Source organism: Larimichthys crocea, chromosome III (genome assembly GCF_000972845.2).
Source record: "Larimichthys crocea isolate SSNF chromosome III, L_crocea_2.0, whole genome shotgun sequence".
Lineage (NCBI taxonomy): Eukaryota > Metazoa > Chordata > Actinopteri > Sciaenidae > Larimichthys > Larimichthys crocea.
Window position 1 is genome coordinate 15,621,982 of NC_040013.1, and position 27,874 is coordinate 15,649,855.

The window sequence follows — 27,874 nt, forward strand, 5'->3', positions numbered from 1 at the left end:
ATCTCCCTTCTCATGGCAAGCTCTCTGAACAGTAAATGCAGTGCATGCTATCATCTAAAACAATTATATACAAATGGTAAAAAAACAAAAAACAGGATGATGAATGAATTTAATGTCACCTAGATAACTAGATCAAAGTTATTTGATCTTTGTTATCCTAACTATTAAAATAAGGTTTGATGAGGCTATTGTTATCTCCAGCCATGTCGTAGAGTGCTGACACATAAAGCCAAACAGCAACTACATTTGCTAGACATTGTGTAGGACTTGTCTGTAGTCCCTGAACATAGAGCAAATGCTCAGCTAATAATGCATCACGTCTGCATTTTCACACGGAAGCTTTACAAAAGCATAAAATGACTTTCAAAATATGTTCCTTCTTCACATATTTGCCTCCTGAAACAGGTATCCTCTGAAGAGTTTGGTGAGAGTAGAAAATAGATAGTTCTGGTCCTTCTGAATATATTCCAGATAAAAGAAAATCACAAAATCCTCTAAATAAACATGACCTTACTCTCTGCATGTCCATTTTATTTTGACAGTGATGTCCTGGTGCGCTTAGCTGGAGTTTCTAACAGCTCCCGAGCTCTCTTGGTTGCAGATTTTGTTGCTCTGCTTGGCAAGAAGGCTGCCTGACTTCTCTTTGCAGGGACCTTTAAAGCCCCACTTCTTGTCAGTGCGGGTTCCTCAGCTTTCCTGACCAATTTAGGAGATGCATTTTGAGTTTTCATAGACTTTGTAGCCCTCTTTGAAACATGACTAGGGCTCCCACTCAAAGGGACGGCTGCCTCCATTTTTCTCTGAGATCTTGTTAGTACCTGGTCAGGTGAGGTCGGAACCTTGACATCGATGCTCTGCTGTGAGGTTTCAACAGCATTCTCGGTACCTTTGATTTCAGTGACTGTAGTTTGTGATGATTCCTTTGTTTGGATTTTTGCAGCATTCGCTTTACTGACAGCAGGTTTATCCACCTCTACTTTCTCTGCTTCAGTTTGTTTTTTATTGTCAGCCTTGCTTTTAGATACATCGAATGGTTTGTGTTCAGATTTTTTAGGAGAGCCTAGTCGTTGGGAACATCTCTTTGGCAATTCTTCTTTTTTAGTTGCATCTCTTTGAGCTCTACTACTGCCTTGAGCCCTGACTGCCCTCTCTTGAACAGGATGCTTTGTAGTTCTTTTGCCAGCCAATGTTTTTCTTTTTTCCATTTTTGCTGCCGACTCTTTAATTCGTTTACCGACATGCAGGGGTGATTTCTGTGCCTTCAGAGACGGTTTCAGATTTGACTTTGCAGCAGATTTTGTAGTAGCCAATCTTTTCATATTGTTGGTTCTTAAGGTTTTTGAGGCCTTTTTCAGTCTAACGTTGGTTTGCTGAACCTGCATCTTCTCTCGAATATTAGAGTATTTCCTCAAGATCCGTGCACTAGCTGGATTCTTTGATTTACCAGAGGATTTCTGGGATTCACCTATCTGTACACGGGCTTTGGAGGAGTGTGACTTGGTCATGGTCTGAGTCGTATTTGGAAGTTCTTTTCTCTCTTTCCCTTTGACTGAATTTGCTTCTTGCTCCAGTGCTTTAGCAATCAATTTCTGACTCTTAGGGTTGCTCTTTACAGGAGAGGCGATGGCAAACTTCTTCAAATGTTTCTTTAAGCGCTCTGCCTGTAGGCTTGGAAATACCCCTTGAGAGGATCCTGAAGCACTAGACTGGCTGTGGAAGCACAGCTGTGTTTCTGACGGAAGACGTGTATTCACCTTCTTCACAATGACAAGGGACTTTGTTTCTGTTGATTCAAGGAACCAGTGACAAATACTGGTGAGATTAAAACTTTTCATGAAGAGCATTTGGACTGGTGAGTATTTCTGGTGGTCTAAAGACTTGGTTTTCCGTGCCCTGCGTTTACTTTTCCATATGGCTGCCTGTCTGTCCGCTTTGTTTTTGTATTTTGTCGCTGGCTGACCCTCTTTGTCCATTTGCACCCAACCTTTTTGCATTTTATCATACTTAAGATTCAGATTTGTTATTAGATGTTGGTTTTCTTCTCCTGTCAAAATCTCAAAAAATTTGTTTGTTTGTTTTGGGGGCTCAGGTCTCGGCGAAACGGTAGGGAGGGCTGAGCTGTGGGGCAAAACAGATGCAACAGACACCGGAGGGGACTTCACCTGAGTTTTAGTTATTCTTTCTGGCATTATTCTGATGGGGCAAGCTAAGTCACTTGGTCTTCCAGCTGCAGTAAGCGCACTGGTAGAAGGTGAAGTGAATCTTTGTGATCTCAAGGATAATTTCTTGTTGTCCAGTGGTGGTGACTGAGTAACAGACTGGTGGGACATTTCAGGCTTACTACTCTCACTCCTTAATGGCATTCTTGTAGGTTTTTCTGATATGGAAGAACTGCTATCATCTCCACCTCCAGTCTTATCTCCTAAACATGCTACATCTGGCTTCTGTGGCAAAGCAACATCAGTTGCAACATCAGTTGCTTCCGCCTCCTTTTGGAGAATCTGTGTACTTTTTAATGGGGTAATCTGTGTTTGTATCTCAGTCTTTACAGGACTTTGGTTTTTTAATGGACTTGATACCTCACTGCTAAGTTGTGGTTTCTCATTATTACTGTCTTCTACTACAGCCTTTGCAGACCTTAGTTTCGGTTTAACCTGGAATTCATCTTCACCTTTATTTTTTGGGATTTCTTCAGCGGTTGTCTCTACTGGCTCAGCTTTTTCATTGTTTAATTCCACAGTTGTCTCTGGCACCGTGTCCTGTTGGGACTGTTCAGAGACTGCAGGGGGAGATGACGTGACTGAAGGAGAAGTAACAGGAAGCAGAGAAGGAGGGGAAGGGGGGTGGAGGTGTTCTGAAGATGGAAGCGCATTGGTAGCAGACAGTTTTGGAGATGAAATGGAAGTGACAGAATTTGAAGTCAGTGGCGATACTGGAGCTCCACTTGGCCTCTGACCAGCCGATCTAAGTAGCCGTTTGGACTCAAGCTGATCAGACAGGACAGGCGAACTATCCTGATCTCTCTGAGCTCTCTTTTGTTTCTGCATTTGTTTGGCACTTGGGGAACATTTTGACATTGGGCTTGAAGGTGTGTCAGAAGATGGTTCTTTCACCTGCTGAACCACAGGAGAAGTCTCCAATGCTTCTACAGGCATGCGTGTTTCAGGTTTGTCCAAATGTTCACGTTTAACATTTGAATCAATTGCTGAATTAGGAGATGTTTCATTGGGTACATTCTGACTCGATTTCACTGGGGTTTTGTTAGGTGATGTGGCAGAATTACTTGATCTACGACGCAGACTTCTGTCAGAGGCGGATATGGGCCTACCATTAACATAACCCACTACCACGGTTTCCGTTGGTCTTAGCCGCTTCGGCAGCGGAATTACAGTACCTTTTTTCCTACGCCAAGGGGGTAATTCCTTCAAGAGCGCATCAAGTGTCTTGGAGGACACATCACAGTTATCATTTTCATCTTCAGTCCCTAAAGGCCCTAAAGGCTCAACTGCTTCAGATATTTTAATTTCTGGTTCTTTCAACACTGGCTCCTCTTCTGAACCTCTGGTGTTGGACTCTGTCACTTCAGAGCTGTCAAAGTGTATCCGAGTCTCTGGCTGAAGTTCCTGAGGTTGATTATGTTGTATTTCCTCCCTTTTATTTTCCTCTTTCTCTTCCTCAACTTGATTCACTGGCGATGGAGCGATATTCTGCTCAAGAATGAGATCACTGTTGAGCTGTTCATCGGATGAAAACTGGGGCTCAGTTTCTTCTTCGGTAGTATTCTCTAATGGTTCCGCTATTGTTTCTGCCACCATTTGTTCAGTACTTTCACACATGTCCTCTTGAGATTCAAGGTCATTATCTTTTTCTTCTTCCAATGGAGTCTGAGCAACACTTTCCTCACTTCCTGTTGTCATCCCTGAATCTGCAGTTGTATTCTGTTCTACATCTGTTTTTATATCCGTTTCCTTGTTTTCTGATGGTGAGCTTATCGGAGATGGAGGAAAAGACTGCCCCTTGCTCTGACACTGATCTGTCTGACTAGTTTCAACTATAACGTCGACTTCACTGGCTGCTACCTCCACCATATCTCCTGTTCCTGGTATCACACTCTCATCTGACTCTTCTGTGGACATTTGTTGACTTATTGACTCCCTGCATGATCCAGCAAAAGGCATGTCCACAGGTGGTACACCCTCGAGCTTTGAAAGTACTTGTTTTGGGGTGACTAATGTGATCAGCTCTGGCATTGGATTAGGACAATTGCCCCTCCTAGCCAACGTACGGACTGTTTTTAACTCCCAGATTTCATCTGAATACATGTGTCCTCTGGTGCTTTTTCTGGCATTGCGGCGTGGGACCATGCTGCGCTGCTGTTCCTTAAAACACTCTGTAATTGGTTTGTCAATAAAAACAATGTCACAATGGCCGAGATCAGGGTCAACCAGTCCCCTACATGCAGTATCCCGGATCCGATGATCAGAAGATGCCCTGATGGTCTTCCTGGCAGTCCGTGGAGAGTCTGAAGGAATGGTCATGTGGACAGAAAACAGTTTTGCTGGTGTCTCTTTGGCTTGCCCGAAAATCTCTTTCTGTCTAGCTTGATGTGTGTGACTAGTCGGATTGTGTCTTTTGACAGAGGAGCTGAGTCTAGCACTATGAGTCTCTGTTCTGTTAGATGAATTTGAGTTTCCCTCTCTGTCCTCCAAAGTGTCAGCGTGAGATGAAAGCACACATGACAACTTCTTACCAGCAGCAACACTGCTGGTCATGATTTTCATCCTTAGAGGTACATGCTCACCAGGACGGATGTTCTCTGTGTCTACTGGATTAGCAGTGGTGGTGACCAAAGCCTGATTACTCCCTGACTCAGGGCTGCAAAGATCCAAAGCAGGGTCATCTTTTTTAATTGCACAGCTGCTTGGGATAAAATGGGATATATCCTGGACTTCTAACTTGGGAGTGGATTCACAGGGAAGCCTTAGCCCAGAGCATGGCTTCTCAGGGGTGACTGCACTGGATTTTGCAGTGGAACAGGCAGTTCCCTGGATCCCGGAGGTTGAGTTAGAGTCTTGCTGTGTATTGGAAGATGCGAGTGCTTTGACCTCCGTCTGTAGAAAACCTATGGCGTCTACAATCTGTCTCTGATGGTGGGGACAGAGTTTGGCCATGAACTGTTCCAGTGTAGCGGTGGACTGCAGGTCTTTGGCCTTGGTTACACCCAAGTCTGGAGACTCTGAGACACTGAGGGGAAAAGAACAAAATAGATGTAAATGAACATGAAGAGCAACATTGCTTCATGCTATTAATTGGTAGATTATTCATTCATGCAGAAAAAAGTCCCTGCATCTCTACAAGTTCCAAATAAAATTGGAAGAAAGTGGCTCCGCTGAATATTTGTACGAAATAATTCACAAACATAATACAATGTTTATCATTGCATATTTATTAGAAGAATATGTGATTTTAAAAGTGAACCTTCATCCAGTGAACTCGACCAATTATATTGTTACAGTTATTACATTTTTCTTCTTTGCACAGTGGTGCTTTTTGTTACAGTATACATCAACAAAATTTCACACATGCACAATACATTTAGCAATGGTGGCCCACTTTGATTAAAACAAGTCAAACATGTTTATCGCTTAAAAGAGCAAATATCTTAGGGGGAAATATAGAGTACATCATTTTTGTCAAGTTTTCATGTATTTCATGATTAGTGCAAAGGGTGACATACGGATACAAGTGCTCAAAAAAACAAATTAACTAGTAAAAGAAAAATCAAGCGTGACTGAATATATGCAAAATTATTTTGTCCAATATCTGTGAGGTTGTTTTTGCCAATGCAAATCTAAATTAATCAGTCAAGTAGGGCTTAAGTTGACTTAAGTTTCGTCAGTGAGGTACATCCATTACAAAATCTTCCAACACCTTTGGAGCATTTATACCATCACATTATGCCAAAAATAGATTTATCTAATAATTCTGAAAGGTTTGTTTGTAAAAAACAAACAAACAAAAAAACCTACACTGTGAAAATGAACAGACAAATGAAACATCTGGATTCCTGAGGTGACATATCACAAGTCTATGTTGTGTAATGAAAAATATTCAATTGCCAAATGTCATGCTACTAACAGTTTCGTTGTGACATAGTAAAGCTGAAATCTGTAGGTTTTCATATGTTGCCACGTCTCAGCTATAGCAAACATGGTGGAACATTTATCAAGTAGGTAACTTGAATGCAGATTTTAAAAACAGATATTTACATTAATGTAAAACCGTGTTAGTGTATTGACGAAAGAACAGAATTGTAAAAAAAAAAAAAAAAAAAACGGTTTTCAGGTTTGAATCACAACAGTTACAACAAAACCTTTGTAGTGGGAATTATGAATGCCATAATGCATGTACAGTAAGTGAGGAGTCTTAGGACTTTTGCTGAAATCTTCAGACATGTCGTTTACATTAAGCAGTTTTATTTTCGTTAAATTAAATATGTGCTGTTTGAGGCACTCAATTTAGAAAGAAATATGTTAATTAAATACCCATTGGTCAACATCTTACCTGCACTAAGGTTACATTGACATTCATAGTGTAACAAAGTATAAAAATAATAAAAACGATGAAAACATGTAATAAGGTTTTTTTGGTTCCAAACACAAAAAGATTTGTACAGCATGCCAAAATATCTCAAATGTAACTTTTAGAGATTCAAAAATACATTTTAGAGAAAAATAACATTTGCTGCAACTGGAACCTGACCCTTTTTTTTCTCTTCATTTTTTGCTAAGCTCATTAACTCACTTCCCTGCTTGCAAGATCTAGGGGATATAGTGGAGTTGGAGTACCTGAATAATGAGTGGTAAGTGTTTGATCCCTGAGGGTTTCACTCTCTGTTTCACTTAGCATTGCAGTAAGGAACTGACACAAAGCACATGCCTTTTTCTTCCAGAATAATCAATCTCACAAGCAGAAGCAAACCAAATCACAACTCAATTCCACAATATTTCATAAGCACACAAACAAGAATGCGTTAATCCATCTGCAATGTTCATATATTGGACATTAGGGATATAAATAATCTGGCAATTACAAACTACTGTATGGGGGATTTCATCATACATCTTCAGTGAACCATTAAGCAGATTTTGAACTGGTTCACACCTCTACATGATATATTGTTGACAGTAAACACAACAACACTCCAGTATTTTCAATAGAACATCCTCAAAGATAAACATCACCATATACAACTAACTTCCCACTGACACATATGATTTAGTCCAACCATGCGAAATATACCCAGTGCCATTCCTTTGTACATTTTAAATATACAAAATCTTCATATAATTATTTATGGACATGGATATTCTCAAGTCATTTGTAGAAAGATCTTTATCCTCATACATTATATTTACCAAGCAAATAATATCCAACTTATGTCAGAACGAAGTGGGACAATATTAAATGTTTTCCCTTCACATCTATCATGTAAGACAGTTAAATATACTTTTTAAGCATTATTTACTTATTTCTAGAACACATACGTGAGTTTCTTTTTTTTGTTTCATTAAATCCATTTACATTCATGGGTTACTTAAGTGATGATAAAACCATTAATTAATAAATATTGATTAATAAATACAGCATAACAAAAGAATCATCAATTTGGGAATAAAAAGATTTCTCTGAAGTAGGAAATCATCAAAAATGCTTTTGTCACAACTGTCCAAACAATAAGCCCCCTACACTGCGCTCCATCCCCAACACAAAAAGAAAAAAATTACGTAGATCATGGTGCAATCAACTACAAAGATACACTAAAATGTTTACCTGTGGACTTTGCGTAAAGGCGATTAAGACAGTAGAAAGCCTTTCAAAGAACTTTACAATAAACTGTGTTGTGTACATGGAAACTGCTACACAGAACAGCTAAGAGAACAGTAGTGATATGGGTTTTCAAGATGAGGTAGTTGACCATTGGATTTGCTACAGATAATGACAGTAGAAACATGTTTACCTATCAACTCAAAGCGCTTACGCTGTGTGTATTTAATATATTACTTAAAATGCATTAAAACACTTTGAATGAGAAAATGAATCAAATGTGACTTCTGAGTAATGCTGGATGATTGTCAATGCACGAATACTTAAATTAATGACAGCAAATGAATGACGAGAATTCAGAGTGGTTAAATCAGTTACTAATAATGAAGGTCTTTACCTTAAAGTGAGAGGAAATGCAAACCTATTAAAAAAAGAATAAACAATCAACTAAAGAATACCTATTTAGATCATGAAAAGGCGAGAGAATAAGAGAAGCTCAACAAGTTAGTAAATTTACCATCTAACAAAGTTATACTATTGGTACAGTGTTATTAACATACAAGTGTGCAAGTCCCTGAACTACATTTTATTTCTGAATAACCCTTATTTAAATGTTTAGAATGTTATGTAATATGACTAATTCCTTAACTGCAAGCATTTCACTAGATAACCTAAGCAACATTGTAACATACAAAAGGCTGAAATATTTGCTAAATAAAATGACCAAGATTTGCTAGAGCTGTTTAATCAACCTGATAAAAGAATAATGGGCCATGATCCCATATTCTGGAATGTCCTGAGGTATAAGTGGTAATGCACAATGAGGTGTCCTGATAGAGCAAAATAATGGACTGTGCAGAATCAAAATCATGGAGTTCCTCTGCCAAGTCCACCAGGCAAAAATTCAATGAAAATGGCTTCTGTTAGTAGGTAGTAAATGGCATCTAAATGACCTTTGGTATAGCCACTTAACACAGAAATATCTGGTGGAAGAAAGGGAAAGTGTCAACCCACAAGCTCATGTGCCTTAGCTACAAATCCATGTGAACCGCAAACTGATTCACACAGTTACTTAAAATAATTGCAGTATGTCTGTAACTGTACAAAAAAAAAGGTAATCACAATCAAACCAATACAAGTTCATTAAATCTCAGTGGGCTTTCCAATTAAATGTAGCCAGCAGCCTGAGACAATATTTTATGTTCAATATTTATATTTATCACTCCTCTCTATTCCTCCACGGGGATGAGAAATTAATTTTCACTGAATTTTTGCCTTAGTAACTCTAGAAATAGATGGGTGTGGATTGAGGCATGATTGTAACAGTAGCTAACAAGTTAGCTAACTTGGCTGGCTAGCAAATATAAACCTAGGACAGTCAACCGTTTTGTTGCGCTATCTGTTAATACTGCTTAAAAAAAGTCAGTTTTTCCTCTATAAAGTAATGACTTTAATGGAGCTTCTAAAAATGACAATAGCTACAGCATCTAGATTTTATTTAGATGCACATGAACAGGACGGATTTTCTTGTCCGCCTTAAGTAAAAATTTTAAAAAATGAGTGTATTTTAGAGTTAGGATTAGTGTACTGTCTGTGACTGTAAATATTGAGGTCACTACAACTGAGTATCATCCCCACAAACCAGGCAAGTATTGTAAATTGACCTGAAGAGACAATTCTTTAACATGTGCCATGGGCAGGTGAGATGTGTATGCATAAGTCATACTTCTGTACGGAAATACTAATAATAGTTTTGCATTGTTTTATAGATCAAAGAAAAATTCTGCTATTCTCACGGTCTTAGAGAAAAGCATCCCAGAGATAATACCTGAAATCTGAAAGACGAGCCCTAAAATCACACAGAACTGAAATGCTGTGAAGGCTTACACTGGTACTGTAATGCTACTGATGACTGGTTAAGGAAGGTTGTGAGAGTAGGAAACGCATACTTGTCAGTAAGACATCCTGAAATATTACCTCAAAAATGAGTATTTGGGTATGCTATTCATTCCCGTTAGAGGTGACATATGAGGCAATTAACATTTAGTTAAGCAAAACTGTAGCTGAGGTATACTTGTGTGTGTACAGTAAGCAATTATCTTCTGACTGACAAGTACTGCATCCCAATCTGAATTTATCCTGAGTGCAGTGAAGGCAATAAAAAAAAAAAGCAACTAAACAACTAATACCATTCATATAGCACAGAAAAACATAGGTGTCAAAAACCTGTCATGCTTGTGAAGATTAGCTTAATTTGGATTCAAGAAAGGAACAACAAACCATGCTATTCCAACAGACTAGAATAATAAATAAACATTTTGGATAATAGTGTTTGGAATTAATACATATATTAAATATAATAGTGGTTGGACATACTTTTAGTTATAGAAGTGCATTTGTAAAACAGTGACAGAGACTTTCGCCGTCATCCATAAACTCTCTACAATGAGGAATATGCTTTCACCTATACTCGGAGGGTTTATATACATGCACGCAGGAGAATCAACTATATGACCAAGTGCTCTGAACAGTACTGAGAGAGGACACTGAGGGGCGCCACTTACTTTCAGGATTCAGTTTGGCTCTGTGTGTAAAGAATATATTTATAGAGCAAAGAATTATATCTATATATATTTTAAAACATAACCTAAATAAATAGACTAAATTAATTAACAATATAACTGGGAGTATATTAAAATTCTTGACAAATAATAAGTATGCCTTCCAGGCACAATATGTAGGGCAGGGAGACACTTGGGAGTGTTTAAGATAGATGGCCATAAGTTAATAATAAATATGGGTATTTCAATTTAAATGTTACGTTAATGTTTATGGAAAAACAAGTCAGCTACAGCCACTGTCTGGCAAATGCAACATCTGTCTGGTCAAAAAGTACATCATTAGTACTCTATCACTATATCACTCATTTGATGAGAGGCTCATATCATGGAAATCATTCCCAGTCTCTTCAGATGCACTCTCCCTTTTCTCACAAACAATGTGCTGAGAGTTTTGAGATTCTTTCCTCTCAGGGGACCGTGAAACATCCTGTTCCTCAACCTGGCTTATCAGCTTCAGTTTCTTTTTGGGGGGATGTTTCAAGGTCCCCAATCGCTCTTTAACTTTGTATTCCAGAGTGCTGTGTGGAATGCCGTAGATCGTTTGGGCTTTAGATACGCTCATTTTCCCGCCCATCACCACCACAATAGCCTCCTCGAGCAGATCGGTGTTGTATTGCCGATATCGCCCGCGTTTCTTCCTTGGCTGCTTGTTACCTAGGTCTGACTCTGAATCCAGAGGATAGTTTCCTCCCAAGGCTTGGCGGTCAGTGTCATAAGGCCAGTATTCCTTCTCCGAACCTGAGCTACTAAAAACACCGCTGCTCTTTTTCTGGATCTGTCTGGGCAACATGGAACGGAGCGTTTTTCCCAGACCGTTCTCACAAAGCGAACCTGAATACTCGGACATGGAATCCCCAGACGGGTCTGTTCCTGTAGCTAAAACCCGCACCTGGGGAATCTTGAGGTCAAAAGATGCTGACTGAGAAAGAGAGAGGCTGTTCTCCCTGCAAGCCTCCTGGAGGTTTCCTCTCTCATAAGCAAGTGACTTTGTCAAAAGTCCCGCGGCTTCCAACAACCTGGGTATGTCTTTAAGGCGCTCACTAGCCTCACTGTTGGTTTTGAGTTTGAGGAGGGCCCCAAAATGAGTTTTGGAATTCCAGGAAGCAGATCCATTTCTGAAAAGGTCAGTGGGTCTGGAGCTGTGGTTATGGCTGAGAGGTGACTCTGGGTCGCTCTCCAGATCGGCCTCCTCTTTGATGTGCAGCGAGTATGCAAGAGACGAGGAAGGCTTATAACGGGTGGAGTGGCCGATATTCTCCCTCCTCCTCCCATCCTGTAGGCTCTTCATAAACAGCCCGACTTGTCCGTCCGCTCTCAAGGATCGCCTGATTGGATGGAAGGAAATTGGGTGTAAGCAGAGCTTGCACAGTGCCTTTTTCTTTTCTAAAGGAGGATGGGTTGGGGAGGGAAGGATGTTGGCCACTCCTTTATTATATGACCTTGCTTTGGTAACATCACTATCTTTTAGCATATATGACTGTGTGGTAGTGTGTGTGACTTAAGAACAAAAAAGGCTCAAGTTTGACAATTTTTTTTATTTGCTTGCTGTGGCGATTGTTTACAAGATTTGCATCAACATAAATAACAAAAAGAAAAAGAAAGGGAAACGAAACAATGAGAACAAAAGCAAAGAAAAAAAGGCAGTTATTGGAGTACATAAAGGTGGGCTGGTGTGTAGCTGTTAAGCAGGGCACAATAACTATGCCGTACAAAATGACTAATGCAAATAAAGCTCTTGACATTTTGTCTGTGACGTTACCACTGAACAAGCACAGCAATAAAAGAGTAAGCCAGCAGAGGGTTGTTGTGTGTCAAACCTAACTGAATAAAATGTGATCATGTAATGGAACAAAAGAAAATAAAAGAAATCAAAAGAGGATAATGGATTCATATATTATATTACCCCCAGAGCTGTCATTGTATAGACATTGCAGGGGGTCAAATGGTCTGATTCCATGATAAGAAAAATTGCCCCAACTATTCCCTTTTCTAGCTTAAATCAGGTTTTCCAACGTTATTACTCCACAGAACTTAAATGTAGTTTTCATACTAGCCCTTTTAATCAAAACCGAGGACGCGTTTGTATCAAACTGAGATGAAAATCAGAGGCAGCTTTATCGTGCTTGGAATGTTCAGCACTTTTAGATCCCATCAGCTCTCAAAGCGGCAGAAGAGCAGAATGAGAAGCCACTGGCGCTTAATTAAACGAAATACTGTTTTTAATTATAGGCACATTCAAGTGCACAGTGAGCATCAAGAGTCTTTGCTCTCAAGGAAAAACAAAACAGAACCAAACAACAAATGAAATAATAAATCCTGTTTCGATAAAAATAGTTTAAAATGTTTGATTCACTTAAGAATAAAACAAAAATGTCTACAGTGAATATAATTCAAATTGTAAACACAGCCCTCTGATTTGGATGAATAAAAAGAAATGTATAATATCTAATCCATTGCATCAGTGATGAAAGAAAAAGTTAGAATCATGTTTATGAAAACTACTCATGGTACCAGCAATTTGATGTACGAGCAATGCTTACATGTTAATATTTAAACAACTGAATTAACCGAACCTTTCCTTGGGAAAGGAACATGGCGTTCAAATGTGAAATAATTTAAAACTACTACTATCTTATTTCATTATTGAGAGTCTCCAAGGATTGCTTTAAAATAAATGTCTATCTACTCTCTACTGCAGTTGTGAAAGGTTTCAGTCCTTAAGGAGCTGTTTCTCTCAGTTTTAATTATCCTGGAAGCTGTTCCAGGGGTCTATGATTTTCTTGACAAAAGATGTTGCAAGATGCAACACTGTAGCAAATCAACATCAAGTCAGCCAGTGTCGAGACAATATTGAACAAAAACCAAAAACAAGGCCCCACTAACAGAATATTTTTAAGCCACAATGATAATGTTATTAATAGATTCTGCCCATTTAGTCCCTTGCTGGCAAAACCAGTGACCTGCAGGCAGCTGCATTAACTCTGCAAGGTAATTAATTTTGAATGGCAGCACAATACAAAATGAATCCTCAAAGACGCACTGGGGTGAGGTTTAAAATCAGAGTCGAGCAGCAGAAGCACACGGAAGATTTGCCCTCTGTTGCAGTTAGTAACGCCCTGTTCCTTTGTGGCAGAAAACCTTTCTGTTAGCCCAACCTTGTTTGTTTCTGTTCTTTTCCATCAAGCCACCAACTTGGCTGACTGATCTCCAATTTCAGGACTCAAATTTCAGGCCTCAGTTAATGCCTGTGCATCGACACCACTCGTGGTCATTGTAAACTACAATATAACATCCTCAAAAAATGACTGCTTAAGGACTGAGACTAAAAAGACAATAGTAAAAGTAGCTTACCCTTTGAGCGTGGATGTGGCTGGAGAAAGGCAGGGACTACGGACAGGCAGGCTGCTGCTGCTGTAGCGATTCTTTTTGATAGATAAGTCAAGAACTCCATCTGTTAACAAAAAGGTAGGAAAATCTTTATTTAGATTCGATGTTCAGTCCAGACTGGTCTATCACCAGTGCACCCGTTCAGTCCTGAAAAGCTGCTCTGTTACAGTTTGTCTTAAATTCACCATACCTTGATCACTAGGCACAGCCAGGGGCTTCTTGATGGTGAGGTCAAGAGGAGCATCCTGGTCAGCCATGAGGAGCTTGCTGAGGACGGGGTTCTGGTTGTGTGCAGGCCCAGCCACGGTGGTGGCGGGGCTAGTAGAAGGAGGAGCCCCTGAGAGCAAGGGTGTGGTCGGCAGGCTTTGGTCAGAGTGAGGCTGGGAATCTGAGCAACTGTCCTGAGGGGAGCTGGTTTTTGAGGTATATTCGGCAGCAAACTGTCGGATCATTCTCTGAAGGATCTCTCGAGCCACTACTGGAATGTGTGGGTCCGAGAAATTTGGCACATCTGAGAGGGGAAAAAAAATTTGCGTGTTAAAGTCTGCATTCCTTCACAGGGGCTGCATGCAATCATTAGTAAACATTCACAACCACACTGCAAAGATATTTTAAGAGTATTCCAGCAGCATTAAGAACTACAAGTTGTAGCAATTAGAATGAAATAATAAATGATTATTGTACTAAGGACAATAAATATACAAAATACTGGCTAAAATAAATACTACCAGGCCCACGCCGTCGCTGACGTCAACACTCACCTTTTCTGCAGAGGACTGCATTGAGAAATTCCTCGGCTTGTTTCTCTAGTCTGCTGATTGTGGTCTGATCTTTAACCAGGAGAGGTTTGGGTGTATCTTCAAGCCCCTCACTGCTTAAGCCAATTAAGTGTTCCTGTCAAATGACAAAACTGTTAAGTCCTGTTAAACAAGACATACTGAACAATACATGGGAAGAGTTTATTCATTCGGATGACTCATTTCTCCCCACTTAATATTTAGACAAATAATTCCTCTGGGAAACTCAGGGTGGGCGATATGGTCCTAAAATAATGTCACGATATTTCAGAGTATTCCTGTGATAATGTGTTTGCAGTACTGCCAGTTTGTTTTACAGTCTTTTTGCACTTTTTACATATTCCTATGTTTGTTGTGCATCTATTTGTTTGTAACGAAACTCGAAAGTCGTTCCTTTTTTTCTTAAATAACTTGTGCACCGAGGAGATAGCAGCAAGGTTACTTTCACTTTCAGCCATGCTTGTTATTGTTGTGCGTAACAAGATGGCGTTATTATGTCAACAAGTCGGAATATTGCCACTATTACATTATCATTTTCTTTTTAAAAAAATAAATAAATCATACAAAATGACACAAATATTACTGTGAACGATACGATATGGTACACCCCCATGGGAAACCCTAATGGATTAGAGAGCACAGGCAATCCTAACACTCATCCGCCTATCACCACTAAAAGTCCTGAGGCACTCCTTAAAATTATAGCTTCAAGTCTTTTGTGCTCTCTCTCACATCACATGTGCTCTTATCAGTTACAGTTAAAGCATCAAGGTAACAAAATAAAATCACCACCAAAGTAAGAAAGAAAGAGAAAACAAGAAATCTTACCTTTACTTTGTCTCGTCTCAAACAGCAGAATAGACAGTTTTCATCGAATGACCAGTCAGACACTGTTGTAGGCTCAAGGTCTATGGACACAGAACAGATATACACAAGACATAAATATGCATCATAAAAACATCATACTTTTTAGGAGAACACTGTGGCAAACATGCAATTGTACTCACAGAAAACAAAATAAATTAATAATTGAATCCATATGGTTCAGTCACGTGCATTGTATGAATCAAGTAGCTGTCTTTGTGGAACAGTTTACAATGTCCCCTCCCCCAAGGGTGAGGGAATCTCTTCAATGCCCCAGACTTTGAGGGTAGAGGCTAATCCATGATTTGCGATTATGCTGTGACAATATGGCATTGGCTAGACCATTTCTGTTATGACCCCCTTCAGAGGCTGATAAAAGTGTTATCCATCATTAACAACGAACTACAACATACTAACTAAAAAGATACAAAATGAAGTTTAGTGCAATAAAAAGGTCAGCACGACAGCATCAGCAAACTTGTTTATTTTCCCTACATGAATCATACTCATCTATCTTTACTCTGCCCTTTCTAACTCTGATAAAGACATGCTATACATGATTTAATAACAATCAATTAACAGTTACATTAATTTCTAAACTAATCAGACTATTAAAGAAAATTGGCATATATAATAAAAACAAACAAAAGCAAAGTTCTTCCACTGCCCAACTAATCTGCATGTGGTACATTTATTTTTTATGTCTCTTTCTGCATTATCATAAACATGAGGACATGAAAGCGGTTCAGTTTGAACCGAAAATTCTTCAGAGAACAACTCAATGATGAACATAATGTATTAATGACATGAATGAGTGGGCCATAATAAAAAGTGCTTTGATTTGTTTTAATGAGACGGATCCGTCCTTCGCCTTCGTCCACAGCTGCTATTTGACTTTGACATTCTTCTCTCTGGACATGTAATGAAAACCCAAATAATGCCCACTATTGTATCACCAACATCATGCATTACAAAAATGTCTTTAGGACACTGTAGACTTTTTACACTGGCCCCACGCCATCCAAAACATCAACTTCGTAGGAACACAAGGCATCTTCTCTTCTGCTGGCAGAGGGGCTGTCTTGTAGAGTGAATGTAGAGGGGTACCAGATGGTACAATGCAGCAGTATTGTCATAATGAGCAGATAACAGATTATGCTCAAACCACAAAATTGTCTTTCATACACACAGCCACTATAATGATCATGAAAACAGATTCTTACCCTTAAATAATTTTAGGTCTTCTACCAGCTCTGGACCAAAGAGACCTTCGAGAATGCTCTCAACACCTGAGGAAAGACGTGACATTCAAATTAACATGCAGTTGTCAGAGATATCATACAATAGCAAACTGAACATATACATTTTGACCCAACATCGGTTGGGATATACTCCTAATTAAGACTTGAACCAACAGCAACAAAACAGAGACTCAAAATGAATCACTGTTTAAGACAACCAAGGGTCCAAATTAATTCATACTCATAGTAGTTAGAGCCTTGTCTATTGTACATCACTGACATTTCATATGATCGTGTCTTTTCCAGTCACCCAGGACCGCTTGTCTATTTCATCTTGACAACCCCTGTTAGCAACCATATGCAAGCATATCATCAGCTTTCACCCTAGGTTTTTACTTCAATGGTAAATACATGCCTCCTGTTGCCAAGCAACTAAAGCACCTACAGAGTTGGGAGTGACTGCATGCTATAACATAAAAAAAAAAAAGAAATCGCCAGAAACAACACTGTTAGGTGAGGACGTCAAAGTACCCTACATACTGTTGCATATCAGGAACCAAAACCAAATCTTTACAGTCCTAAACTAAAACACTAAGCAACAGCAAGACATTCTTTATTAGATAGGCCTACATGCTGGGGATAAAATATTCATGGTATGCTACAGTCACAGGTATTTGAAAGATATAGTGCGTTTTGTGCCACAAGACTTTGCCTAACTGTGCATTAACACAATATGCAATGTCTGCTGAGAGCCGCAGGGTCAATCCAAAACCACTACATGCATTAAATCAAGCGCTAAAGAGGTCAGAGGTAACATCTGTCTACTGAACTGAATCTTAAATGAGAGTGTATACTATTTTGAATGTGCTAAACACCAAAAGGCAGAAAACTCATTAAAACATGCCGGTACAAAAAGCCCTGAAACAACTATTTAAAAAAAAAAAACAGCAGCGTAGAAAATGTAACATATTTAGGCCAACGTGAAAATAAACATGACAAGTTAAATTAGCTAAAAGTGTTAAACTGGTCATCCAACTACACGTCATAGCAAAGGCTTACTTACAGTACGTCTTCATAGAAAAACAAAGACCAGCCCTTAGCATCCACTCTCTTCCCAAATTCACAGTGAATTCAATAAAAGCTGTCATCTGTAAAAATGCCCTCGCTCCGCTTTCCCTACGAATTCCCACCCACTTTTCAACAGCCAAACATGAAGTGGGGTGGGGGTGGGGGGTAAGTGGTGAAACACTGCCTTGCCTATAGCTGCAGCGTGAGTCTGTTTCTGGGTTAGTGCACAGGACTTCATCTGGAGCTATCCAATCCTATTTCTGAAATATTTCAGAGGCAGGGGGAGAAAAGTAGGTCATCCAATTTCGTTTGACAGAGCAGCGCCATGACATCAAACTACTCTTCAGGAATTCAGTTTAGGGCATTTTAAAAATGTGTCATACTGTAAACCGTGACTTTGAGCCAATATTCACACGTTCCTACTGACAGCGCATACAGTACAGCAGCGGATGATGAAAAAGAACGTCTTTTAAATCAACATCCATTTTGGGAGAAGCAACTTAGATCTAAAAAAGGAGAAAGCTTCCTGCATGTACACTGAATGAAATATTGATAGCCTGTACGGCAGTCATGCAGGTCGTACAAAATAAATGAGTGTATAAAAACAGTGAATAACAGGCACGATTAAAATGCACAATGAACAGATTAAGAACACCAACATGTCACTGTATTCAGCATCATACACTTAACCGCACAGGCCATATTGATACACTTTTGGCTGCAGAAATAAAACCTTAAACGTTTCGCTTTTAAGTTTCTGTCTCCTGTTTAAAGGAACATTCACCAATTAATTACACTGAAGAGGGAATCAGGCCACCACTGAGCTGCTGCTACTACTCTTATCTGGTCTGATGTATAGTAATCAGCCTCCAGATACAATAACAAGCACTGGGTATAGAGGTATAAAGTGATAATGAAGAAAAGAGAGAGAGAAAAAAAAGGAGCCTGGTATTATATGCCACTGGGCTTAACACCTAATTATATTAAATTTTCACATGGGCTAATGGAAAGACAGTCAGGACAAAGATATCAGGTTAATGAGGCTGACAATCTTCATCTTCGTTGCTAAAAACTGGAGGGCGGGGCACACACACGGGACAATTTGCATTGACAACACGTCATTGAGTGCCATTACAATATTTAGTCTTTTATCCAGAATTGTTATGCATTTTTGTCCCTGATTACTGGACTTAGTGCCATTAATGTCAAATCATTTTAGCTGTATATAAGAACGGTGATGATTCAAGACCGTTTTGCTATTTCTAGCCCTCGTTGGCTTAGGGGTTGTTTTTTTTCCCCCATTTACTCAAAGCATAAGCACTGTGGCTCTCCTCCAGGCAATTCATAGAGGAGTGAAGGCACTGCTTAATTCTCACAGAGGTATGCTAAAATGAAAAATGGAATGGTGAGAGACGAGAGTTTTGCTGAAATAAAAATATAATCAAAGAATTGTTCTGGAGGAGAGCTGCAAAGTACAAATGATTCAAAATAACGTTTTTTCTTTTAACCATGAAATAGGAAAAAAGGAGTACTGTTGTATGCTGTAGTCATTGTTGAACCCACTGTAATTTCACTGTTGGTCCAATATGAAATTAAAAGTGTATAATTATTTTTATCAATGTGTTTTTTTTTGTTTTGTTTTTTTACATAGCTACATGTATTTGTCTGAGGCAATGATGGCTACAGGTAAACTAACATATAGATGTGATCGTGCAGAATACTTTTCGTTCGTTTCAGGTTTTTTCCACAAGGAACCTGTTGAGGAGAGAAATTCCTCTTGGCCAAGTGAGATTTTTAGACAGCCTAAAATTTAGATTTAGGTTAGGGTATGATTTTAGAGACCTTTAAAACTTCAGATGCTGCTTCACTGTAACAAAAAAAAAAATCTGATCAAAAGAACTGAAGACGTTTTAAATTCAGGACAATTCAATGAGTTTTGAATGGTGGCATTTGTCAAACTGAATACATTTCAAGACTCCTTAAAAAGGACATTGATGACTACATTTGGTTCTATTAAGAGTCCATTAAGGCTGCAATGCACAATAACTTTCATCGTCGTACTAGTTAATAATGTATTTAATTTTTTGATTTATGATCATTTGGTCGATAAAGCGGAGCCTTAAAGCTACTAGTACGACCAAAAGCAAAAGCAATCACATGCAAGCAAGCAAGAATATCTTAACTTTTGTGAAAGAGTAAGCATCAATGTTTGGGATTGTAACTTCAGCATCAGCCACACAAACGTTGACATGAAACCCACACCCTTTTTGTGTTTTTAATGTACACTCCTGGTGAGCAACAACTGCCCAATCCGCACTAAACCTCGATTATACTCCAGTACAGATGCAAACAGCTGTGGACAGCAGATGTGCACGTGTTTCTATACATACAACTGGGAGTAGCGTACACAGACAAGTTCCACACGTGCATACTCTGCATGTTGTATTTGGTGTGACAGTGTATACAACCAATAAATAAGACTAGAACCAAGGATGATTTATAGTCTATACATACCTACATGTATACGGTGCACAAAACAAACGTTCAATTTACTTCTCTACAATTTGCAGTCGCTGCAGTTTGTTTCAGGGACAATCTGCATGGTCACACATTTTGGGCTGCATATGGACCCTCGTGTATTTGTGCCCATTACGAAATTCATGTCACACCGCCACGCCGCATGCACAAACCATGAATTGGCTTTAAGCCCACTTCTGACCTACATCTCTAGCCAATCACAGACAGGAAGAGAGGAACGAATTGGAGGGTGCGTCCTTCCCACAAGCACTTAGAAAGAGAAATCCCACAGATCTAGGATAAGCTTGACCTCCCCTAAATCCTAATCTTAACCTGTGCTGTGGGTCAACAAAATGCAAGATAAAAACCCTCTTTACTTCTTATTGCTACTGCTATGTGGGTTGGCACTGAAGCCAAAAGGTAAATTCTTTATTTATTCTTTTATCCTCCTACTATCACTTATTACACTGAGATGGAGATGAAGTGGGCAGAGCCACTGGTTCAAGAACTACTTCAGATCACAATCTGTTCACATCTCTACATGGCTCAAGAAGTATTTTCTTCCCAGATTAAATTTGCAGTCAATATATTTTTAATGATTCCTCCAAAACATTTTACATTACTGTAGGGTTATTGTGTGGTCTTCAGAAATCTTCTTCTTTTAGTCAGACAGTATACTGCTGAAAGCATAACCCTTACTGACTGCAGCACATTCATTCAGAGTGCTTTGTTAGGAGAAAAAAAACACAATGTCACGGTTGCAGTGTTTATCCCAATTGATCCAAAACAAGAGGTCAACACACGCACTTTTCTGCTGGCGTGCATTTCTGCTGCTACCCATGTTGCACCTGCCCACTTACAAGCAACACTGATAAAATCAGGTGCAACATTTTTAACCAGACGAACCACAAATGTTTTTTCCAGCTTCCTACATGTAAATGTGTTTGACCTTTTCTGACAATAGAAAGTCTGTGGGCTGCAGGAAGCATACGTATAAAAAAGGATTATGGTGCGTGTTCCTTCTTCATCTTCATTTACTTTTTAAAAAAAATGTTGATGAAATGCAAACACAACTATTTATACTCATAATGGAACTGCAGTGCTCCGTCTATTGGATGACCCACCCTTCCCTCTGCCGCTCTAGTGCTGAGGGTGTACAGTGCTGCATCAACCCCCACTCGGCCCATCCCCCACTCTAACTACTGTACGCACGTTATCTCAAAAGGAGTGACCACAAGCTCGCAGAACAGGAGCTCAAATCGGTGAGCAGGCAAAATAAACACTGTTAAATCTGCCATCCTTGGCTGTAGCGTTTTGGAAACACTGGGGGAATTTGTTAGCCAATAAATTCTTTAATCTATTCAAACTGCATCATACCGATGTTTGAAAATTGTGTGCTCATCAGAGCGTAATTTTATATGATGACAGTCACTGATATCCCTGAGCGATGCTCTGTGTAGATGTAAGACGGGACTGAGGATGAGTGCAGAGATGACAAAGTTGCATAAATTAGGCGAGCTACAGTCCGTGACTATTTTCATCCCAAGTCAGTCCCATTACATACAAAACAGCAGCAATGCCCAGCCATCCAAAAAGCATTTACTGATGCCTGCTATGCTATCCAGGAGCTCACGGTAGGTCAACAGCCAAGCTCAGCCATTACATGGGCATAAGCAAAGCAGTGCTTCAAGTGTCATTTGGTTACTACACATCGTGTTCATTACAAGCAATATGCAGCAGTTGGATCAAGCGATGAGCAATGAGGTGGCAGCTTTGAGCAAAATCTACAGCAGGGGGGGGGGGGGGATAAAAAAAAAAATACACTCCATGAATATTTAACATGGCATGATGCAAACTGACAGTCAAATTGTGTAATGCTGCACAAAGCATAACTTTGAATAACAAACATGAGACCAACATGGTTTTAAGCAAGCATGGGGAAAAAAGGGTGCATGTACGTGTACAAGCACACGCACACAGTCAAAAACAACAAGTTTCATATGAAACTATGAAAAGCCGTTTTGCAAAATATTAACAAACCTCAGCCAGCTCTTTTTGCAAATTAGAATTTTGTTTTTAGGTCAAACGCACATCAGATGCATGCTGAGCAGAAAATGGGCCAGGCTAAAGTTTAAATTATAAACAAGACAATCTGCCTGATGTCAATATTTGCTTGTTGTTTGGGGGAAATCCTTAATCCCACTCACCCACATGCCAAACGCAAACATGAATAACTCACATTCCTGGCATTTTCAAATACAGCTTGTGCTGTTTCAGTCCAAATTTTCCAAAATCCGAGCAGAAATCCTCGAACACACAGTTTGCATCTGTGGGCAGATGGACCATGAACACATGTATAGGCAAACATACAGACAATTGTCGCTGCTGTTCTATGGGACAATTGCCCTTGTCTCTGCGCTGCAGTTTTATTGCTCGCATTAAATACACAAAGACAAAATGTCCATTTTCAGCTGCAGCAGGGTGATGGTGGTGGCGTGCAGCCGTCTCCACCAAAAAGCCAAACAAAAGTGTGTCCTTGTTGTCATGGACAGAATATGCCATTCTGCAACCAGCAGACTGATGCTGTTGTCATGTACTCTGCAGCTTTACAGTGCTACCCTAAACACAAGGGACATTTGTCAATCATCAAGGGGGAACTGACTAACTGAGCCGTCCTGGGTCTGGAGCTAGCAACTCGTCAGAAAGCTATTATTCTCTCTCGAGTTTCTTTTCAATGATGAGCACACAGTCCACCTAGTATTGGAGCCTCTTAGCTGGAGTAACATCGTTCTGGATCAGTCCACACACATCCCTAACATCTGTCACTATGTAAAACAGGTGGTGTAAAGGACCAATAATCATCTGTGCAGTAGTAGCCATACTATTACAAAAAACGTGATGTTCATTCCAATGTAATGCCTAAAACATCAGAAACCATTCTGAATCTAAACTGTGTTTAAACTCGTCTATAAATGACAGCAGTGCGCTGACAATTTCAGCTGGTCTGTGTCAATCGTTTAGCTGCACATGCCCTTACTATTCACGAAGTCAGTGCTTAAGTTCCCCTAAGTAACACAAGAGCCGACCATTTTATTAAATATACAACACCACAAAATTCTTAAATGACAGAAAAACCTTTTAGATACTGTTGCACTTTGTGTTACTGCTGCCCAAATCTACTCCTTTAAAAAGGCATGTCGGGATTTTTGTGCACAAACAGAGTGCATCCCTTGTGCATACATTGCACATTTCAATAAGACCTATACTTAGCAGCACTTTCAGTGAGACTGATTTAATGTGACATTTTGAGATCAGCAGCGTCAGTAGTAGTGTTCTAGGTTTTAAATGAGTTTGTGTCCTGCGGTTTAATGTTCTGTTTTACGCACAGCCGAAAAAAAATGGGAGAAAAACATATATGCATGTTGTAGCATTAAAATTGTAAAATACACTGAATAAAATATCACAGACCCTTACTAAAAACCTGCACTCATGCATTTATCTTAGATTTGTGTCCTTCTGATTAAAGTTTGCATGTTCTTTTCTATCCAGCCAAAAGCAGGCAGTCCTCTTAATGAATTATGAATTATTTCATTCAAATAGAAAATACTGTCACCAAGCAACTCTCTGTCCCTTATGTGTCTGATCAATCTGTGTGCGATGGTACCGAGTGTCCACATTGGCTGTTGCTATGTTACAGAGTCACCAGAGGGAGGTTGCCAAGGCAAGGATTTAAAAATGGCCTCTCCCTCTTCCTCAAGCCCTTCTGCTAAACGGTACACAACTGCTCGTCATGTGCACATAAGCCATCTATCAATATGTGTGAAACAGAATTAGATGGTGACTTAGAAAACGCATCACAAAGGACTTCATGTTACAGAGGAATATTATATATTAAATCAAGTCTTCCACAAAAACACAAAAGTCATGAACAAAAGCAGAAATGTTCAATTGTTTTATGATTTATTTTAATCCACTTAAAGTGGAGCAACATGATGCATAACCCAAACACATGAATATACACAACTAATGTTAGGCAGAACAATGATCTGTAAACAGAGGTCCAAGAGAGTGACAAGAGTTTTTTAGCTTTTTGTTTCAGGTGCAGCACTACTCACCACGTGCTGCTGTTGATACTGTGTTATTATTCATGCTACTGTTTTTACTACTACTATTTAACTAGATCATTGTTATGTCACAGGTTTTAATTTATTTCTGAGTTTCCTTACACGCCGATTTAATCTGCTCACCTGGCTTTTCCTGCTCTTCTCTCCATGCACACCTACACCTCTGTCTCTTACTGCAAGCAAACGTGCACACAGGCGTGCCCCGCCCGGCCTCTTTCTGCTTCTCTCTAACGGTGTCATTCAGCAGTATTTTTACGAATATGCTCAAAAAAACTAAATTCATGTTTTAGATTCTGTTTTCACAGCAGCAGGTGAGCCACATGTGGAGGAGGCTTATTGTTGCAAGCAGGTCCGTACACGTCTTCAACACAACACCAGATAACATCTTTCTTTCTCTGTGTGTGTTTCTGCAGCAGAACAAGTGAGACTGTCAGTCGACAACATCGGAGGAGGGAAAGCAAGGCGGAGGTTATCCATTGGTTAATCAATTGCGGGTGGCATTGTTTTGATTGTAAATCTTATCAATACCTTGCATACAGTTTATTCTCTTAATAAATATGCCCTTTATCCAGAAGCCAACGCTGCAGTTCTTCTAATGACCACAAAACAATACCCATAACCCTCCAGGTCAAAAAAAACTTTACACATGAGAAATAAACACGTTCTGAGCTGAATTCACCCATTCAAATTACAAGGCTTAGAATTAGACATAATTAAAAGAACGACAGCAACTCGGCTTCATTCAGCACTCCTCAGTTCGACCCACGCTCCACGTCTTTGCCCATTTTTTTGGATTAGCTGGGACTGCCAGGATAACGATGTCGTGCGCTGAGATTTTATACGCACGCTAACTTTCTCCCTGTGCAAATCTGATGCTTTCAAAATCACCGGCAACCAAGGCCGATGTTAAAAAAAGTCAGGCAGGCTAAACCAGGCGTTTGAATGCGGCGCCTCACAAAAAAAGGGAACATCCGAAGCAGTCGACTGACAAAGTTTCCAATAAATAGTATGTTCAGCAGCAGTAGAACAATATTTTATTGATTATCAGAGTCTGAAAGATGTTTTATTTTGAAAAATAACCAACCTGCCTCTTGACATGTGTCAACAACCACAAAAATTAAGCCCACAAGCTCACAGAAATAGGTAAATAAAACAAAATAAATAAATAAAAAAAACTTCTTTGGAAAAACCAAAACCAAGTTTAGGCATAGACGAGACATGAGAAAGAGAAACAAGCTCAGGGCTCCAACGAGTTCAACGTAATAGCAAGTTGTATTTTTTATGCTCTTTATGTGTGTTTTTGTGCCGGTCGTGTCATTTCAATTCATCATATTTATCCCCGACACCTTGAATGTCAGTCGTGAAAATATTGTCTTACATGAAACCAGACCATGGCGCAAAAAAAAAATGTTAATGTGCACTAAACACAAAGTAAAGCTTAGGCTAGTTCATTAGTTTTGCAGGAACTTAGTCATTAACCAAAGTATTAAGGAAATTAACTTGATGATGACGTGAATCCATCCAATAATTGTGGAGATGAAAAAAACAAAAAACAAATATCCACCTTATGCTCGTGCTAGAGAAAAAAAAAAAAAATACAGTAGAGCTTCCTCTCCCACCCCCACACAAACACACACAATACAACAAGCTTGCCTGCGTGCCTTTTTTTTTATTTATTTATTTGCAACTAACACTGGATGAGTTTATCAGCGTAAACGTCGTCCAAAAAAATGGAAAATAACACCAGCCGTGGGGTCCCAGCCACTTCCTCAATGCAGTAATTTAACACCAGCAGCGTTTGGGAGAAGCAAGTAAGCCAAATGTTAACTGAAACCAGGGGTATCTGTCGCCCTCCCCCATCCAAAATACAGTATCATCACACGGGAGCGCGCATTTCAGCAAACAGGGGAGTCCTTTTTGAGCCGACGCAACGCCGAGAGACACTCCCTTTAAAACAAGCACGGTGCCCTTTAAACAAACTAACGTTACGCCAGCAGACAACTAAAGTCTACAGTTTGTCTTTGCAAACAATAAAATAAAATAAAAAATAAAACAGTGCACAAACACAAGAAGTCATGCAACGTCGTCACAAACTGCAACACTGAACTAACTGCGCAGGCCGTGAGAAGGAAACAGTTGAGGACAAAAAAGTCGCTCGGAGATGCCCCGAGTGGGTCCGGGAGCAGATGGTTATTTACGTCGATAACCAGCGCACAGAGGCGAAATTCAACCGGTAAAAACGTGCAAGACGTAAATGGCATTATCCTTACCTACACAGTGAATGAGTTTGTGTCGCCACGAGTCAAGTTCCTGCCGAAAGCCGTGCCTGTCGATTGTGCATTGCTGCCTTTTACACTGACTCGCCATTTTCTATCGTTGTCTGGCGGGCACCAGCAGGGGAAGAGGAAGCGCTCTGTATGGGAAGCCGACAGGGTCATAAATCGACGCAATTTCCACGGTGGTGATATGGAGGGCCAAAAGGGCCATTATTCATCCAAATTTACGCTGATTTCCTTTGGTGAACATGCACTCAAAACAAAAACAAAAAACATTTTAAGCAAAAATCAGGACATGAACCATTTGAATTACACAGGTTTAATATAAATTAAAGAATACATTTAATGTGAAGGAAGTAATAAGATTAATGTAATAGTACTAAGAAACTCAATGTGCTTCCACTACACCAGTGTTCCTCAAACATTTTACACTGCGTACCACCTCAGAATATATTTCCTCAAACATTTTACACTGCGTACCACCTCAGAATATATTCCACCAATATAACAGACATTAAAAAATAGTAGGCCGACCCTGTTCAGATACAGACAGTTGACGCAGGAGGAAGGTTTATTGCCATGGGAAGAATCTTATTGTTTTTATAATTTTTATTACCCGTCACTCGTTAGCTTGCACCTAATCGTGGATGTATGCCTGACATACCTGTATTAACGTGACATGACTATGGTATAAGTCTTTTCATTTAAATTCTTGTAGTATTATCAGTATTAAATGTTTCTAAATTAATTTTTTTATTTAAAAAATATATACATTTCAGAGATTCCTCTGCGTACCACTCAAGGGAGCTCGCGTACCAACAGTGCTACTTGTACCACAGTTTGCGAACTAGTGCACTACACAGTAGTGTAGTAGTAGCCAGGTTTATGCATTCAATATTAAGCCAATTTGTTTGCCCAAATCCATCAGCAAAAATGAATCTAATCATTTTGGGCCTAAACATTTTTTTTGTGTGTGTGGTAAACATTATAAAAATGGATTGAACATTTTAGATTTTAGTATCTTTATGGGTCCAGTGTGTAAGATTTATGGGGCTCTAACAGATTAATCCATTAGTGTAATCTTTGAAAGAACTGTTGTGATTTTGTTAACTTAGATTGAGCTTTTTATATTTACAGACACTTATGGGTCCT

At 39.5% G+C, this 27,874-nt stretch overlaps 1 protein-coding gene across 3 annotated transcripts; it reads right to left on the minus strand.

The window, feature by feature from the left end:
- On the minus strand, window positions 1-26,843 carry wu:fc17b08 (ligand-dependent corepressor). 3 transcript variants are annotated; one of them, XM_019260836.2, is made up of 7 exons: window positions 26,717-26,843; window positions 16,720-16,785; window positions 15,461-15,540; window positions 14,597-14,729; window positions 14,026-14,346; window positions 13,800-13,899; window positions 1-5,244 (listed from the first exon to the last, which is right to left on the minus strand). In XM_019260836.2, the coding sequence occupies exons 1-7, from the start codon at window positions 26,811-26,813 to the stop codon at window positions 531-533; spliced, it is 5,511 nt and encodes a 1,836-aa protein (XP_019116381.2). In that variant the 5' UTR covers window positions 26,814-26,843; the 3' UTR covers window positions 1-530. The 3 variants fall into 3 exon arrangements, with proteins under 3 accessions (XP_019116381.2, XP_027133204.1, XP_019116382.1); XM_027277403.1 differs by lacking the exon at window positions 26,717-26,843 and adding an exon at window positions 17,018-17,148; XM_019260837.2 differs by lacking the exon at window positions 1-5,244 and adding an exon at window positions 5,426-11,773.
- Between the last annotated feature and the right edge of the window lie 1,031 nt (window positions 26,844-27,874).